The sequence below is a fragment of the Drosophila rhopaloa genome, unplaced genomic scaffold (genome assembly GCF_018152115.1).
Source record: "Drosophila rhopaloa isolate 14029-0021.01 unplaced genomic scaffold, ASM1815211v1 contig_3, whole genome shotgun sequence".
In the NCBI taxonomy this organism is placed as follows: domain Eukaryota; kingdom Metazoa; phylum Arthropoda; class Insecta; order Diptera; family Drosophilidae; genus Drosophila; species Drosophila rhopaloa.
In genome coordinates, this window is record NW_025335123.1 from 14,121,434 (window position 1) to 14,139,422 (window position 17,989).

At 39.3% G+C, this 17,989-nt stretch overlaps 2 protein-coding genes across 6 annotated transcripts in view; one reads left to right on the forward strand and one right to left on the reverse strand.

The window, feature by feature from the left end:
- LOC108048984 (flotillin-2) overlaps positions 1–6,273 on the forward strand; it is a 110,647-nt gene extending 104,374 nt beyond the window's left edge. For 4 of the 5 annotated variants that reach the window (XM_017129963.2, XM_017129964.2, XM_044461310.1 and 1 more), the window contains 3 exons: positions 1,502–2,069; positions 3,755–3,938; positions 4,013–6,273. In XM_017129963.2, the coding sequence (XP_016985452.1) occupies positions 1,502–2,069; positions 3,755–3,938; positions 4,013–4,192 (932 nt within the window). In that variant the 3' untranslated portion in view covers positions 4,193–6,273. Of the gene's footprint in view, positions 1–638; positions 762–1,501; positions 2,070–3,754; positions 3,939–4,012 lie in introns of those variants that run through there. The other variant, XM_017129967.2, reaches the window with a different exon arrangement.
- A 325-nt stretch (positions 6,274–6,598) lies between these two features.
- Positions 6,599–16,459, reverse strand: LOC108048982 (4-coumarate--CoA ligase 3). The gene is made up of 5 exons (XM_017129960.2): positions 15,914–16,459; positions 10,135–10,345; positions 8,864–9,406; positions 7,922–8,036; positions 6,599–7,857 (listed from the first exon to the last, which is right to left on the reverse strand). Exons 1-5 carry the CDS (start codon positions 16,196–16,198, stop codon positions 7,215–7,217), a joined length of 1,797 nt encoding a protein of 598 aa, XP_016985449.1. The 5' UTR covers positions 16,199–16,459; the 3' UTR covers positions 6,599–7,214.
- Between the last annotated feature and the right edge of the window lie 1,530 nt (positions 16,460–17,989).

Below are 17,989 nucleotides of genomic sequence, written 5' to 3' on the forward strand. Positions count from 1 at the left end.
TGGCCAATCTACAGCTTTTAATTAAACATAACTCGAGTCGAGGGTTTATGAGACCATCGAACCCGAGTCGTTATAGTCTACTATAGTTTAGACTATACTGTGTTTACGAGACGCTCGAGCCCTCAAGGCGGTTTCCATTTGGCGGCGCGATTACAATTTCATTTTGCGAGTCGTTACCCGATTCCAGTACCGATTTCCATTCCCATTCCCATACTTATACCCATACCCATACCCATTCCTATACCCATACCTATACCCATTCCGAATCCGAGTCCGAGTCTCCGGACAATTTGAGCTGTCAGTTGTGAGCACATCGCGAGACGCTCTGGTTGTCGCTTTTTTCCAATCGCGTGTGAATGGTCGGGAGGCCAAAAGCCAATATATATTAATAAACCAATAATTGTGGGTGCCAAGGATGATCTGAGAGCAACCACTGCGATCCGATTAATTCCCACTCGAACCCCTTTTTTTTTTTGTTCTTGAAGTGACGTCACTGTGAAGTGGAACTCTTATCAAAGCCAGCGATAAGACTGCGTCAAATGACGTCAAAAATCATTCCCTATCGCGACATGATTTAATTAAAAGCCAGCAAGATAGATGACCAGATAGTGGTTAGCAGAGCAGATAGCAATCCAATAAGTAGAGCCCCGTTCGGTGGCCAGTGGAACAGTGGAACAGTTGGACGACGACATGTCCGTCGTGTGGATGGGCGTCTTCAAGGTGGCCCTGATAGTGGGCGTTACCTCGCTGGTGGTCAGGCGGTAAGGTCATCGATTAAAGGTGGAAAGAAAGAGCCACCCAAAAACAAAAATATCACCCCGAAACAGTGGTCATTTCGTTGCTTTATTATCATGTTCAACACGGCTGTTATCTGTGGCATGCCAAATGCGGGTTTTTTTTGTTTAAAATACATAAATAATATTTATTTATTATTTACTGGTTTATTTCCTAAACTATAGTTTGTTAAAAATTAGCAATTTGACCTTCTATTAACGTACGTGCTCGATATTGACCATCCCAAGGCATTTGCAGTTTAATTCCGATTTGGAAACGTGATTTGATTATGTTGCATATGAAGTTGCATAATTGCATTTCTGATTAAAGGCTTTATGTATTTATTTTTAAAGTCATAGACTTTACTGCAATTCAATTCTGGATGTGCTGTTTAAGCGTTTTCCGTTTCCAAAACAAATAAATAAACAAGTTTATTTCAATTTGACAATATCTATTTCTTACTGATTATGTTTATTGGTTAAGTCGTAAACACTTCCTAATGGACTTCAATAATAATAGAAACAACTCAAATAATTAACAACCGAATTGTTAAATAATTGTTTTAAAATATCTCTGATACTTTTTGGTATACAGAATTTAGTTTTATGAACTGACCTGATAAATAAATTGTCATTTAAGTTTCTTTGCGTAATGCCTGTGTATATTTAGCTGTCCCCATAACGACACCATTTAATATTCGATTCCCCGTTCGCTTGTGTCCTTGCAGGAACGCTTACAGTCGAAGAGGTTTACAAGGACCGCGACCAGTTCGCGGCCTTGGTCCGCGAGGTGGCCGCACCTGATGTGGGTCGCATGGGCATCGAGATCCTGTCGTTCACCATCAAGGACGTCTACGACGATGTGCAGTACCTGGCCTCGCTGGGCAAGGCCCAGACCGCCGTGGTCAAGCGGGATGCCGATGCCGGTGTGGCGGAGGCCAATCGGGATGCCGGCATCCGGGAGGCCGAATGCGAGAAGAGCGCCATGGATGTGAAGTACTCGACGGACACGAAGATCGAGGACAACACCAGGATGTACAAGCTGCAGAAGGCCAATTTCGATCAGGAGATCAACACGGCCAAGGCCGAATCGCAGCTGGCCTACGAACTGCAGGCGGCCAAGATCCGCCAGCGCATCCGTAACGAGGAGATCCAGATCGAGGTGGTGGAGCGTCGCAAGCAGATCGAGATCGAGTCGCAGGAGGTGCAGCGCAAGGATCGCGAACTCACCGGCACCGTCAAACTTCCCGCCGAGGCGGAGGCCTTCCGCCTCCAAACCCTCGCCCAGGCCAAGCAGTGAGTATCAAGACATGGCTATACCAAAATATTCACAGGAACCATGGATATATTCTCCAACCGTCAATCAAATCCATCCCGTACCACGTCATCCAATGGCCAGTTTGTGGTAAACCCCTTAACCACTAAAAAAAAACTAAAACAAAACAGTATACCTTCAAAACTGAATAAAATGAATACCGATACTAGTGAGATTTCATTTCCAAAGACCGATGACTAAACCGCCAATACAAAACACCCAAAATGCAATGGCTATTTTGTGGTAAACCCTGATCGTGCCAATTTCGTCTTAACTACAGAATAGTTACGGCAATAACTACAAAATAGTTCCGTCCGATATTGACGGGTTTACCTCAAACTGGCCATTGGATTTTGGGTTTTTGGTATTTGTGGTTTCGCTATCGGTCTTCAAAAATGAGATCCCAAAAGTATTAGTATTTATTTTCCTTTTAAAGGATACTTTTTTGTTTCTGTTTTCTACGATGTTTTCAAGTCTCCAGAAGATGACATTTTTGGTTTTCTGCTGCAATTTTCTCAAGAGCCTCGGGAAAGTGGGAAAGGCATTTTGATAGACCCTTTCGTTTGTTCTATTCTCCCTTTCTCTGCGAGTTACTGGCGAAGGATATTGTAGAAAAACTTTGTAGATTTTGAAGTGGATTCCTTGTTTTCATCTTTGTTAGCCCCTTTGTCCCTCCTCACAAAATTCGGCGTAATGAACTATGGAGTTCTATCGATTGTCTGGGAGGCGCTTCTAATGAGTTCCGAAGTCCTGATGTTCAGATTGGCAGTCCCTGGTAAAAGGGTTAAATCCAATTTAGCTTCATAAACGTAACGACTTGAAAGCCAGCGCATAACTTACCACGTTCAGCACTAGATTCCGAATCCAACTGGGGTGTTTTTTCTATGGACAAGCGGAGAATTTGACCTAGAGTCACCGTAATATTTTTTTGTTTACTAATTCAGATAATTTGGAAAACTGTACGGAGCCGCTGAAGCAAGTCAGTAAAGTGAGGAATTGGGAAAAAATCAATACCAATTTGACGTCTCTGAAGGACAAGCCTACTATTCCAAAAAATAAATTAGTAGTGTTGGCTTATATCCTTTAGTGTTGGCTTAAATTCATTAATGTTGGGTTATACCCATCTACCCATCTACAAAATTTAAAAATGATTTAAGCAGTATTGATACTCAGTATAATATCAAAACCAGAATCAAATTAGGAAGACACTATATGGATTAAATCAAACAAGAAATTATAATAATTATTATATCAATTTTTTGTATGTTTTCTGCTTAGAACTTTTTATTAAAAAAAAACGCTTAATTACAATTTGCTAACGTGACTGCACACATCGCGTTCCATTTATAACAAACTATAATTGTAATGGGAACTATAATTCCGACGTTGCAGCTTTGTCACATAGTATAGTATAGTAGGTGACCATTATCTATTGTAGGTAAACTCAATTTCAGCACGAACAACTAATTGCAACACTGAGGCTAGTTATTTTATAGCAGAGACATGTTTGTGGCTGTTCTAAATCGTAGGATAAATGTAAATAATTTATTTCCAATAACTTACAACTGAAAAATGATTTCTAAGGATACGCGACATTCCCTTGATGACTGAGGGAGAAAGTAATTATGGCAAGCCTTACTAAGAACCATCTGCTCCCCCTTTTCAGATGCCAGACCATTGAGAGTGCCCGTGCCGAGGCGGAGCGCATCCGGAAGATCGGATCGGCGGAGGCCCATGCCATCGAGTTGGTGGGCAAGGCGGAGGCGGAACGGATGCGGATGAAGGCCCATGTGTACAAGCAGTACGGCGACGCTGCCATCATGAACATTGTACTCGAATCGCTGCCGAAGGTTGGTGCCCTAAAAAAATATATATAGAATTTGTTTGAGCAGCACCACTAATACCAATTGAAAATCCCCCACAGATTGCCGCCGAGGTGGCTGCACCGCTGGCCAAGACAGAGGAGATTGTCCTGATTGGCGGCAACGATAATATTACCAACGATGTGACCCGCTTGGTGGCCCAGCTACCGCCCTCGATCAACGCCCTGACCGGAGTGGATCTGTCCAAGGTTCTATCGAAGATTCCCGGGGCCAAGGCGTGAAATCTAATGGAGTGGGATATCCAGCAAATGGCAATGACAACGTAACGCAGCGCAAAGGAATTGTAACCGATCAAAAACGGCAAAGGGGATAGAAAGAAAAATGAGAAAGAGACGGCAGGAGAGTGACGGAAAGGGATGCAGCTAGTGTGCTAGAGAGGGAGCGGGCATTTGTTAGAACGAGACAGCAGCAAATCGAACGAGAAACTCACAGCTTGAGTTTCGAGATGCAATCGAACGTAGCAAAATGTACTCCGATATTATATTTATATATATATATATATATATATATATTTGTATATGTATATGCACACATATAATACACACATACACTTGTCTCGTCTGTGTGGTGTGCCAGAGTGTGTGTGTGTGTGATGTTTGCCCGCGTAACAATCAAACAGCTAAAAAAAAAAAAGAAAAAAAAGAAACCAACGTTAATCTCAGCTAAAGTTATGCATTTTGTACGCAACATTTTGTGGCCTTTTCTCTCAAAAACGAAAAACCGATAACGATAACAAAAATCAACGTGAAATTTGTATAACTTTAATGCAAAAACCATTTAAGCAGAGTGTTAGCTATTTATTTACTAAACTATATATACTATATACATACATTGCTATACACAAAGAGTTCTTCTAAGAAACCACATCAAATTCTATGACAAACAGTGCTGTAAAGCCTTATATAAACTTTCAGTGTTGAAAGTTGTCTTTGTCTCCCTTTCTCACATAAAATCGATATGCTTAAGGAATTTCCATCTGTCCAAACTACAAATACTGCCTATCGACTAAAGCCAAATCTGTAACCTAGAGAAACCGAAAGAGAGGGAGAGAGAGTAATTTTCTAGTCAATCGATCAAGTTCCCATTCATAAAATTCAAGGACCAAACTAAGACTTTAATATCAAGCAAATCCTTAGAGCATAATCATTTTCTCACTTTCAGAGCTTATAAAATGTGTAATATTTTTGATTATTCTTTAAAATCAATGAGGGATTAAATGAAGTGTCTTTTTCGAAGATATTGTTAATTACAAAGTTTATTTTTTCTGTTGTCTAAAATGTTTACCCCAGTTTAAATGTTGAGTTTGACTTAAATTGCATAGTTTCAGAAACCTTTGACAATTCAATTAGGATTATTATTATAAATAAAAGCGTGACCTCATTTGAGTAAACTCGTACTTGTTTTTTTTGTTAATTTGTAATTGTTGTTTTTCTACCGGAACGTGCCATTTAGGGTTACAATATTGTAGATAGGTTACATTCTGTTCAATAAATGTTTTCGTTAGATTCTTGAATTTTTAAGTTAATTAAATCGAATTTTTGTTGACTTTTGATTATGTCTTATAAATTGCTAGGAGTACCAAAACAAACATTATTATATTTTTGACGATCGATTGATACTGGTATATGATGAATAACTCATATATAACTTTACAGCACTGTTTCTTCTGCAGTTGGCGCTCTTCCAAAACCCACATACACACACTAACCAACACACACACACATGCGTTTGGATTTTTGTATTCAGTTAAGTGCACAAAGAGAAATGGATAAACATTTGTTTGTTATAATTCAGTGACATCCTATACAATACTTTCATATAAGTATGTCTGTCTCGCCTAATATATTTTTTCATGTTTATTTTTTATATAATATCACATATTTACCTACGAATATGCATTTACAAATTTTGTACTTTATTCTTACACTGTTTAGTTTATAGCAAAAGGCAAGAAAAAAAAAGAAAAATAAAAAAAAACATTTTTGTTATTTACTTACAAACATCTTACTGAAATTTACATAGTTAAGAAATTAATCCAGTCCTTTCATTTTGCTAGAGTAATTAACCCTAATTTTGTAATCACTTTACCGAATCACACACACACCCATTAGACACACACACACACATCCATATATATTTTTTTCTATTGTATATTAAGTGCAAGTAATTTTAATTGTAATGCAGTGGGAAAGATAAACAGAACAAGAACAACAACCAACCGAAGAACTAACTAAAGCTAAACCTAAATAAATCAAATGTAAAATTTTGTGTATTTTGTCGTAAATAAATAAATTGAAAAATACTTATCAGATTGATTCATATTGGTATTGGAGTAATGAGACCAACCTTGGTGATGTATTATTAAGAACATAGTTTCAGAACTCATAGATCAAAAGAATGGTTTTGGGTAAACCTTTCTAATTTTTAATTAAATAATGTTGCTCCATCATTTAATATCTTCAACATATTACTCATAATCAATTGCTGTAAATGCCACTTTGTTGGAAATTTTGAAACTAAATTCTCGCTTCCATATTTTAATATGATGTTTCGGTCGTCAGATTTCGATCAATAGTTTTTTAAAAACAAGAAGACTACCCATTTTTGTCCCATATAAAATCCATCTCTTTCAACTAGCAAATTTCGTCTTTATTTTCAAACATCGTGGCATACATGGCGTATATATTTATATTAATGGCATGCCGCTGTCTTTCAATACGATTAACAAACAATTGTCTTACAGCACTATGCAAAAAAAAAAACATATATATGTAAATAGGGGAATATCATAGTGAAATATCGGGTCCGTCATTAAGCTTAAACACAGGTTGCAGTACAAGCATACAGATTACACTTTATAGATACGTATATGTTTATGGATAGGGGCTGCCTAATCTACACTTACCAACTATGGACCAATCGAGCCGACTAATCGAGACCTATATCTAAGCCTAAAAACTACATATTTTCGAAGTGGTAAATGCAATGTCTAAACCAACGCCAATGGATCAGCGATTCCAGGGCCAACATTGATGTTCATCATATACATACATGTTCTGCGGGTTGTCGCAACAAATCACTAGAGATCTTCAAGAAGTTATAACGACTTGGTCTTTCATTGAGTAAGCGATGGCTTAAAGATCTCTGGGAATCTGGGTGCCTCCACCCCTGGATTGAGACGAACAAAAAAAAAATCACAAAAAATATATCTTAACGTATGAAGATCCCACATGTTGTGCGAACTTAGTCGGAGAACTTTTCCTTGAGCTCGCGACGCAGGATCTTGCCGGTGGGATTCTTGGGCACCTCATCGACGAAGATCACTCCGCCCTCGAGCTTCTTGTAGTGGGCCACCCGTTCGGCCACGTAGGCGGAGATTTCCTCGGCGCTGGCCTTCTCTCCCTCGCGCAGGACCACAATGGCACGCGGTGCCTCTCCATTCAGTTCGTGGGGAATACCGAAGACGGCCGCCTCCAGGATTTTGGGGTGATCGCGCAGCACCGCCTCCAGCTCGGCCGGCGGCACTTGGAAGCCCTTCACCTTGATCAGCTCCTTCATGCGATCCGTGATGTAGAAGAGGCCGTCCTCATCGTAGAAGGCCACATCGCCGCTGCGCAGCCAGTTGCCCGGATAGAAGGTGACCTGGTTGGCCTCCTCGTTGTTCAGGTAACCGGCCATCACCTGAGGACCGCGCACGCACAGTTCGCCGGTGGTGCGTGGACCCACGCCCTTGGCATCGCTCCCATCCAGGGGCACGATCTTGGCCTCCGTGCTGCCCGGCAGCACTCCAGTGGAGGCGTAGTTCTTGTTGCCCTCCGGAGTCAGTAGAACCACCGGCGAGGCCTCGGTCATGCCGTAGCCCTGCTTGAACACGGTCTTCGGGAATCTGGGGGGCAGTAGGAAACATATCATAAGTGGGGTTGTCCCAATATCATCCATTGTCAACTCACTTGTGCAGGAAGCGCTCCACATCGTGCTGGCCAATGGGGGCGGCTCCGCTCATCACCACCTTCAAATGGCGCGCCGTCTCCTGCGTCATCTTGGGGTGGTTGATCATGAAGAGGGCTAGAAAATAAATGTACAAATTAATAAATGGAAAGGTTTTCAAAGTTCACTTTTAACTTTAATCATTAATCTATATGCATTGGGAGCATTTAATAATATCGCCTCAAAAGACTCAAACTTTAGCAAGGAAGGTATCTATTAGAAAGAAAGACTACAAGAAGTACAGGTTTACAAAAATGAATTAAAAATTATAAAATACCTTTGCCTTTTATCTTTTATTATTTAATTATTAATTTTATTATTTTAGATTCCAGTTTAAACAGGTGTATTTTTAACAACTCTGTCATGTTCAATAAGACCGGTTAAATTGTGAGTTACCAACACCTTCAATTTGTTGATCCGATAACATACAGTTTTACAGTCACTTTCAAAATAGCTTTAGCCATATTTAATTTAAGAATCTATACTAAGTATAAAGTTGATTGTTAGCGAATGGCAATAAAAAAAGCCCCAAATAAATTCATTGACATTTTTAGTGTATTATACTTTTTTTCATATTATACTTTTTTCATATTATACTTTTCATATTTATGGGAAGCAGCTATCGGCTAAGCTATATTTTTTACAGATTTTGTTATTATACTATACTCGATATAAGAAGTCAATTAGAAGGCCAAAGATTATTGATTTGATATTTTTCAGAATAATACTACATTCGAGATATTGAATTCGGGATTAGGTACATTACATTTAATTCCCTTTCGGTTTTCGAAAAACTAAATCCTAATTTTAAGTCGTTATGAGGAATTATACTTTATGGACAATTGGGCAAGGCTATATTAAATCCTTTCAATTATTAAGGTTTGTATTACGAAGGTTTTACTCACCAATTGGGGGCACCAGGTTGAGGATGCTGCCCTGGTATTTGTCCAGGGAGCGCATGAAGTCGTCCGGCTTGAAGCTGGGCATGGTGGCCAGTCGGCAACCCTGTCCCAGCTTGGACAGCATCACCACGGTCAGGCCGTAGATGTGGAAGAAGGGCAGGACGCCGGGCAGGGTGTCCTGGGGACCCAGGAGGTCCAGTGGCAGCGATGCCTGCACCTGCTCGCAGTTGCTGGTGATGTTGTTGTGGGAGAGCATCACGCCCTTGGGCAGACCGGTGGTTCCGGAGGAGAAGGGCAGGAAGACCATGTCCTCGGCGGTGGCGTCCTTGGGCGTTACCAAGTCCTCGTATCGCACATTCTGCGTGCTGATCACCTCGCTGAAATCGATGGCGCCCTCGGGCAGGGACTCCTCCGCACTGGTCCGTATCACGGCGATTGGGATCTGCCTGCCCAACAATTGGCAGGCCTTTTTCAGGGTGGGGAATCCCGACACCGTTCCTACCAGGAACTTGGCCCCGCTGAAGGTCAGCTGCCTGGCGATCTCGTCTGCAAGCGGAAAGTGACGATCAGTGACGATCTTTGGACTTCGGAACCCCTAAATACAGATGTCGCCACATAAAGACCCCAGATAAGGCGCCTTTGACGCACTCAAGAGCCCCCAATAAACAAACGCCCCTCACGTACAGCTATGGTCACGCAAATAGCTAATTATTTGCCTAATTAACTGCATCATATTCCCAACTGTTTTTGTGGTACTCACCTAAGCTTTTATTTGCCCTAAACTTTTATGAACGGTTTACGATGGGTACTAGCTGACATTTGTACTTATATAATATGTGTGTTGGGTAATCCTATTTAACTTGCAGCTTTTAAGGTTTAATTTGTAAAAGTAACTAAAATGCTTTTAATACTTAAATCATTACAGCTTTAATTTGAAAATTCCCAAAGGTATATATTGTAAAAACTGCAAAAAATGTACTGAAAATTTTAAGAACTATTAAACCTTGCCGTAATTTATTTTAGTTATAGGCAATACGATATTGTGCCAATAATTTGATGTGTACTGTATTCAGCAGAACATGCAAAGCTAATTCTTTGTTTCTATTCTATTCAAAAATGTTATAATAAGCCCCTCAGATTATTGTTATTATGCAAAATTTTTATCATTAATCTGTCATTGCTACCGTTGCGAACACCATTGTACAAAATGTGTCTTATCACCGGCGTTTCTTAAGGAAAAACCGGGAGCAGGGCCCCTTGGGGACTTCACTTACCCGGCGTGTAGACGGGATTCACGGTGGTCACCGTAAGACCCGCTTCGATGGCGCCCAATGTGGCGATGGGGAACTCGGGGAGATTGGGAAGACAGATGGCCAAGACATCCGGCTTATGGAGCTTAAACTTGGTCTGCAAACGTACGGCAAAAGCGGCACTAGCATCTCGCATCTGGGCAAAAGTATACTGCCGATCGGTGATCACACACACCTGAAAATGCAAATCAAGTTTATGTATATTCCGGATAAGTTCAAGAAGATTATTAAAAAAAAAATAGTTTTCGATATATGATTCCCTGTTCAATGTTCAAAACCACTTTACTTATGCACTAAATGTAAATCAGCCCCATCTGAAGATAACTACAAATCAAAATCAAAAAAAAAAATCTGGGAATAACCAAATGGTCACACGAATCTTATCTAAAGAATGTTTCAAGTGGAATCATATATCACGGTGGAATATTTATGGGAAAACAAAATCGTGAGACTACATTGTCGAACAGGTGTTATATAGTGTATGGCGAAATTAAATGGTGAAATTATGTTAGTAATGCCCCCTACACACTACTACCGCTTATATGGGTTAAATCGTTTACTACCTAATTACCAACATAACAATTCCTTTGCTGAGAGTCTAATAAAAATTTGTAGTGCGATAAGATAATCCGACCTTGCTAAATTCAAATGACAACAAGAAAGAAAAGCTAACTTCGGACGGAGCCGAAGTTGATATACCCTTGCAGAATATTCTGTAAATTATATTCTTCAAAATTATTCATATGATGTATTCTTAATACTCATAAAAAGTCCCAACTTCCTAACTTTAAAAACACCAAAGTTATGGCATTTCCAATCGTTCAGTTATATGGCAACTATAGGATATAGTCGGCCGATCCTTATGAAATTTGGCAGGTCGGATTGATTGGCCAAAAATAAAACCCATAGAAAATCCCAACTTCCTAACTTTACAAACACCCAAGTTATGGCATTTCCGATCAATCAGTTATATGGCGGCTATAGGATATAGTCGTCCGATCCTTATGAAATTCGGTAGGTCGGATTAATTGGCCAAAAATAAAACTTATAGAAAATCCCAACTTCCTAACTTTAAAAACACCAACATTATGGCTTTTCCGATCGTTCAGTTATATGGCAGCTATATGATATAGTAGCCCGATCCGGCTCGTTCCGACTTATATACTACCTGCAATAGAAAGACAACTTTTGGGAAAGTTTCAAGCAGATAGCTTTAAAACTGAGGGACTAGTTTGCGTAGAAACGGACGGACGGACAGACGGACAGACGGACAGACGGACATGGCTATATCAACTCAGGAGGTGATCCTGATCAAGAATATATATACTTTATAGGGTCGGAAATGTCTCCTTCACTGCGTTGCAAACTTTTGACTGAAATTATAATACCCTCTGCAAGGGTATAATGATGATAGTTTAATCAGCAAACAATTAAAATCGGCTGTTTTTTTATCTGCGGTAATGTTTTTATATCAGTACAAGTTTTTAACCCTATGGGCAATTCACAGATTAAATTAATGTCTTTGAGATTTAGCTAAGGTCAGTTTTGTTTGTAGATTAGTCAAGAAGAGACCTTTGAAAGTTGTTTACTATAAGTTTTTATAGAGATCTATCGATTCCAAATCTAGAATTTTCAAATACCTAATATTAACATAAGAATTAAGATGATAATTATTTCAATAGACATCAAGATCTTAATATATCTTATATTAGTATAGGAATAATCTTAACTTTTCCCAGTGCAGGGCCTTTCACTGAACTTGACCTCTCGGTAAGCTGACTTCATAACCGGTTGCAGGGCTAAGGTGAAGGTCGTGATAAACGAATTGGCAAAATTCAGTTAAATGGGTGGGCGAAGTGAAGGGTGTGTTGATTTGCTGATTGGGGGATTGTCAGCCATAATTTGCGCAGTCGGAAATCGCATTCGGTTAAAAATAAGCATTATAAATAGCAGCACCGCCAACAAGTTGCTTAAATTGAAGAAAACAACACACAAACAGGCCGCATACACACATCATAATGAATAAATAAGCGGGTATAAAAAATAAGAGAATCATTTCGTGCATTTGCCATACAGACCCCCCTGCCCCCTCCCCCGCGCTGTATACCCATCGAAAACCGCTTCGCTTGGCTTCAGTCGTTTGGACGGTCCAAAGTTCAGTGGGGCAAAGTACAAAGTCTGCAAAGTCTAAACGAGTCGGGCCCCAAATCCCCCCTCTCCCCTTCCACCCCCCACCAGTCGATCTGCTCTTCTCTTTCTGTCTGTGCCGCTCTATCTCTCTCTTGTCACTTACTCTGCATTGTTTGTTGACTTTTGAGAGGCGAAGAAAAAAAAGTAGCTAAAAAATAGCCAAAAGTATCTCATATTTTAGGTAAAAAGAAAAGTAACTTTAAAGCAAGATCGTTCACATAATTTAACGTATTTAAAACTGTTTCAATTTCTGCTATTTTAATTGTTAAGGCGGATACCTAAAAAAGTGTTTTACGTAGAATATACATGCACATCATTTAAATTTACTTTAAAGTATAATACATAGAAAACATTAAGCTTCAAATAGCGTAGACAAATTATAACTGTTTTGAGACAAAGTCTCATGCCTTGTTATAAAAAAGATTGTTTGTACTCTGATAAAACGAAAGATAATGTCTAACAGCCTATAAAATATATTAAATAACCATGTATACATATTCAAACTATTAAAGATAAAAACCTAAAAATACACAATTGTAGAGTGCTGTGTGCAGTCGACTATGACTATTAAATAGTCAATCTACCAACACGGATGGCAATCAAGAGCGGAGAGAGCATAGATCGCATCAACATATCGGTGGAGGCTGGACCTCGACCAACTGCTGACGTCGGTCAGGGAAAAAAAGCAACAAAAATCAAAACAAAACCATCAAAATTATCAACCAAAACCAAAAAAAAATACAAATACCCAACGAAAAGCAAACGTAAATAACTTTGAGGCAATTAAAAGATCATTATATGGACTTATCAAGGAATTGGAGTTCATTTGGGTGCGACAAACACTTGAGCGAATGTCAAATAAAAACGGCAATTGATTAAAACTGACCGATTGCACCTATGAGTCATCAATATGAGTGCATTCACCAGCTGCACAAACAAATAAATTAAAGTTCAAGGAATTGAAAGTGGCTTTTCGTCCCTAAACTGTTTAAAAGCGATAAACTATTTCAAGAAATCCTGATTACTAATTTACTAACAAGTTTAGGAAACAAGAATTTCGTCCACTCTAATAAAATTAAAAAAAAATTACAAATAAAAACACGTAACATAAATGAATGTAGATAACTGATTCACATAACAAATATTGTTTACAACTCGAAATAAATAATATAAATATTTGCACGTTGCCCAAGTGCTGCTAATAGTAAAACAAATGTTTATCAGATTCACGAAAAATGTGAAATATAATGATGACACAGCTTAATCCTTATCTTATCTACCAGAAACCCTCAAGAAAAGGCACTTGATTTTACCACCCTATTGTAGGGTCTCCAATTTCCACTAACCAAACCAAAGGGGCGGATCTGGAAAATGAGTGGGCGTGACAGCGAATGGAAACAATAGGCGAACTTCGCACCGGCATGCAACGCTCTAGGTTTTTAATTGCATTTAATTCAACAATTGACGGGGCTCTGGTTACGCCTCTGGCCGACCATGTGGGCGATTACTACTCGGTTATATCAGACTCAGACTCAGACCCCAACCCCTCCTGCTCGCATGTGCATTGCACAAATGATGGCAATAAATTTCAATGAAAACTGTTTGCACTTTGATTTGCCCAGGCCCAGATACAAACATATTACAATTGTCTGTTTATAGACGACGAAAAGTGAAAAGTGTAAACAATTGGCGAAGGTCGCCTGGGTAATGTTTCGAATACGGGGCTTGCGATATGGTTATGCAAGTGGGGGTGTCATTACATCAAACTTACACTCATGGCAAAAAAATATTTGAACTTGCGGTGTTTAGATTTCTGGACAGAAGTTCTAACCCCTAGGCTACTCGGACAGCATTAGAATAATTTTATGATTAAGGAAAATATTTCCATATTTAAGAAAATATTTCTTTATTCAAGAAAATATTTCTATATTTTAAAAACGTTTCTATTTTTTAGAGTTATCTAATTTGTAGGGTTAATTTGAGACTATTTTTCTATTGAGCAGCATTTCTCATTTTAAGAAAAAAATTTTTAAAAACGAGTACCATTTTTACTAAAATATAGAAATTTTTTCTTGGATTTAGGGCGATTTTAGTTTACGGCGACAATTTCTACATTTGAGAAACACTTTCTTGATTCAAAAAAAGGTGGCTTGTTTTCACAAAAAAAAAATTCCTTGAAAATATAAATCTATTCTTGGAATTAGAAAAAAAAAATTTTATGGCGAATTTCTAAAACTTAGGGTTAGTTTAGCTATGAGTGTAGTTGACAGCAGCTCGGAGGCGATTCATTTAATCGTGAGATTTTTCTTATCACGAATCCCGGGCAATTTGCCTCAACCACTTGACTTATTCCCACTGGGCCATGGATGAAAAAGGCGGAAGGGGAATCGCAATCACGAATCGAAATCAAAATCGAAATCGGAATTAAAATTCAGACCGGAATCAACGCCTTTGGCCCCCCTTTAAAATGGGCTGGTGTTTACTACATTTCACTTTCGCTGTTATCAGGGACCTGTGCGCTTATCAACACAACCCGTCATTAGCAATGTCCGATAAGAGGATGGAGGAGCACAGGGGCCTTAATGACCCAAATTCTCGTGCTGCCACAGACTATACCTAGACCCCCTCTATCGCACTGATAGCACTTCCACCAGTGATAAAAACGGAACGATGGGCGGGGTGGGGGGTTGGATGTATTGCTGTGATGGAGGATACACAACACAATGTCGAGCATTGAGCACTTCAGCAGCGTTGCAAAATTTTGTAGCAGACGCAAATCAGACCGGCGAATGCCAGCGCCCGTATAAATATCACTTTATATATAGACGTAGGTTCAGGTTCAATAAACCGCCATAAACAAACAAAGAATTTCTGAGCGGCGCCTACGACAACGATTGCAACGATTTCGATTGTATGAATTAATTTATGATGCGATTGGGTTTACGGGGCTTTAAATGGGCTCCGGCTTACGTTTACGTTTATGTTGGGTCTCATTCAGTTAGTAAATTCGATTTTAATTAGCGATTGAAAATTTCACATTCGAGACGACTTATAATTGGTTGTAGTAAATCTTCGAGATTGGGGATTTTCATTAGTTTTTCACGTAGTACATCGCTTGGTTTATATTTGTAAAGAAGGCACAACTGTATTGCAGCTTGTCCAAAAATACATAAGTTTAAAAAAAAAGTTTTTTGATTGAAAATTACTTTACTGTTATTATAATTATCACGATAAATATATTCAAGGAACACTTGTTTTAATATCGCTATGTGCATTTTTAGAAAACCTAGTTGGGTAGCTATCATTTAACAATCACTTCCTTTGGGACTTAGCATGAAGAACACTTAAAATCTGAAGAGGTAAGCTTCTTTTCAGTGAGTGAAACCCTTGAAGTAATAGTAGAAGACCATTCCTTGTTGTTTAAACGATAGCGATTCTAGATTTAACGGCTTCCAATAGAGAGTTCTTTTAAAAAGGGATTGAGTTACCATATACAAAACTTATTCGAAAAACACAACATCACTAATTCACTGATCACTTCTGTGGCACTTACCGCAGCGGTGCGACGCTCCCACTTCTTGAAGTCGCGCCACACGTACTCGTGGAGCGGCACTTTGGGCACGGTGACGGGGTCAAAGGGCGAGGTCTTGTAGTAGCCGTCCTCGGCGCTGTAGTGCAGGAACTTGTCCGTCTCGCTGACGCCCTGCGTCCGCTCCCGCTGCGCGCTGGCGGTACTGGTGGTCCGCTCGCGCCGGTTGGTCGAGATGGAGCGCGACGAGACCGCGCTGCCCAAAGCGGTGGCGCTGCGCAGGCGCAGCAACTGAGCGGCTGGATTCATGGTATTTCTTTTTTTTTACTTGCTGCCTCTTTGGTTCAGTGTAGAAGAGAGTGGTGGTGGCGTGGGGGTGGCACTGGGTATGGGTCCTGGTCCGGTTTGGAGCTGACTGCTGCTGCTGCCACACACGTCTGCTGCTGTCGGGTGCTGAGACACGACTGGCGACGCCGTGCAGCGCTGAGAAAAGTAATGCCGCCGCCGCCGCTACTCACCAACACCAACAGAAACAAATACAGCGACGCACGATCGCGTTGGCGGTGCGCGATGTTGCTATCCCTCTCGTCGGTACACTGAAAATATTGATACCATTTGATCAGTGATCACTAGCCATCGGATTATGTGTTAAGTAGTATTCTGAACATATTTTAAATTCAGTCCTTGAAACACATGTTTCCAAAGACATCAATAAAAATGATTGATAATCATTTTAAGATCAAACATGGATTTATTATCAAAAATACATAAATTCAGTAATGTTGATTAGCAGTTAGTTCCAAATAAGTTAATCGTAAAGCATTTGATATTATCAAATGTATGATAAATCTTTATCATGAGGCTATTTTAACTTTTAATATAAAAGCTCACCGAATTGATGTTTAATTCTTAAAATATTTCTCTTAGTGTATATGCAACTCAGTTGCAGTTGTTGTCTTTCTTCCTTCGGAATGCTCTCTCTCTCTCAATCGTTCGCCCTTTCTCTCACAAGCAGTGGCTGCAACTGTAAATTGTAAAGTGAAACGATCTGTCAATAATGTAATGCTACTAAAAAGTGATCTAAAATTGCTAAGAAGAGAGCACACACAAAAATTCAGGGTGTCTCAAATATCTATTTAAGAAGATCTTAAAAGTGCCTTTTTGATGACGTATAACTTTTAAAGCATAAAGTAAATCATGCATAGTTTTACTGCTCTTAAAAAATAGGTTAACAACTCTACAATATTTTGTTCTATTAGGAAAAAATATAATAAAAGCAATACCTAGACTAAAAAGATTAGTGTACCATCGTCTTAGTCATTTGATATACTAGATATAAAGTAGAAGCCCTTTAAGTTGTCACGTTGTCCCTTTCGAGAGGTTAAAGATAGGACAGTAAAATTTCACATTAAGTTGTCAAGAGTTATTGACACTTAATATATTTTGAGTTGATGAGTTTGCCCCTTGAAACGTTCGGGTTGTTTCCAGTGCACCACTCTTAGTAATTCTTAGTAGTAATTCGTACACAGTGGCTGCGAGGTACTAGACCTGCATTCCCACGTACCTCCCCCTCCCTGGAAACCCACTTTCACACCCTGGGCTTATCGTTATCACGGTGCAGTGGCTTCTTGATGTCTACGCATGACTTGCAGGCCTTTCCCGCGCTTATCACTCGAATTTTGGTTTACTTGTATCAAACAGCCCATAAAAACGGTATTGTGAACCTTGATCACTGACTCAAGACTTACTAATCCCGTTAGAAACACCTGCAACGAGTGGAGCTGAAGAGAATCGAAAAATATTCCTAGTACAATTAGAAAATATAGCTATTTAAAAATTATTACATTAATGTTTTGACTCATTTAACATGATTTTTAAGTTAAATATGCGGAACTATTTCGATTTCCTATGAATTATTGTTATTATGATTAATGGTTTTAGGTACAATCAGTAGCTATATGAAACAAGTTTGTTAGGAACCCCTACCCCTAGTATTCGTCGTATATTTTTCAATGAAAATTTACTTTGAGTAAAAAAATGTTTTGTCGATCCAAGTTTTATCGAGATCCCATTTATAAGAAATAGAATAAGAAAAGTGCA

Excerpts from the sequence above, each read along its gene's own strand:
- LOC108048982 (XM_017129960.2), bottom strand. The coding sequence starts at position 16,198 with ATGAATCCAGCCGCTCAGTTGCTGCGCCTGCGCAGCGCCACCGCTTTG. Across the intron at positions 10,346-15,913 it reads GGGAGCGTCGCACCGCTGCG|GTGTGTGTGATCACCGATCG; the intron begins GTAAGTGCCACA and ends TTGCATTTTCAG. Across the intron at positions 8,037-8,863 it reads CAACCTGGTGCCCCCAATTG|CCCTCTTCATGATCAACCAC; the intron begins GTGAGTAAAACC and ends TTTATTTTCTAG.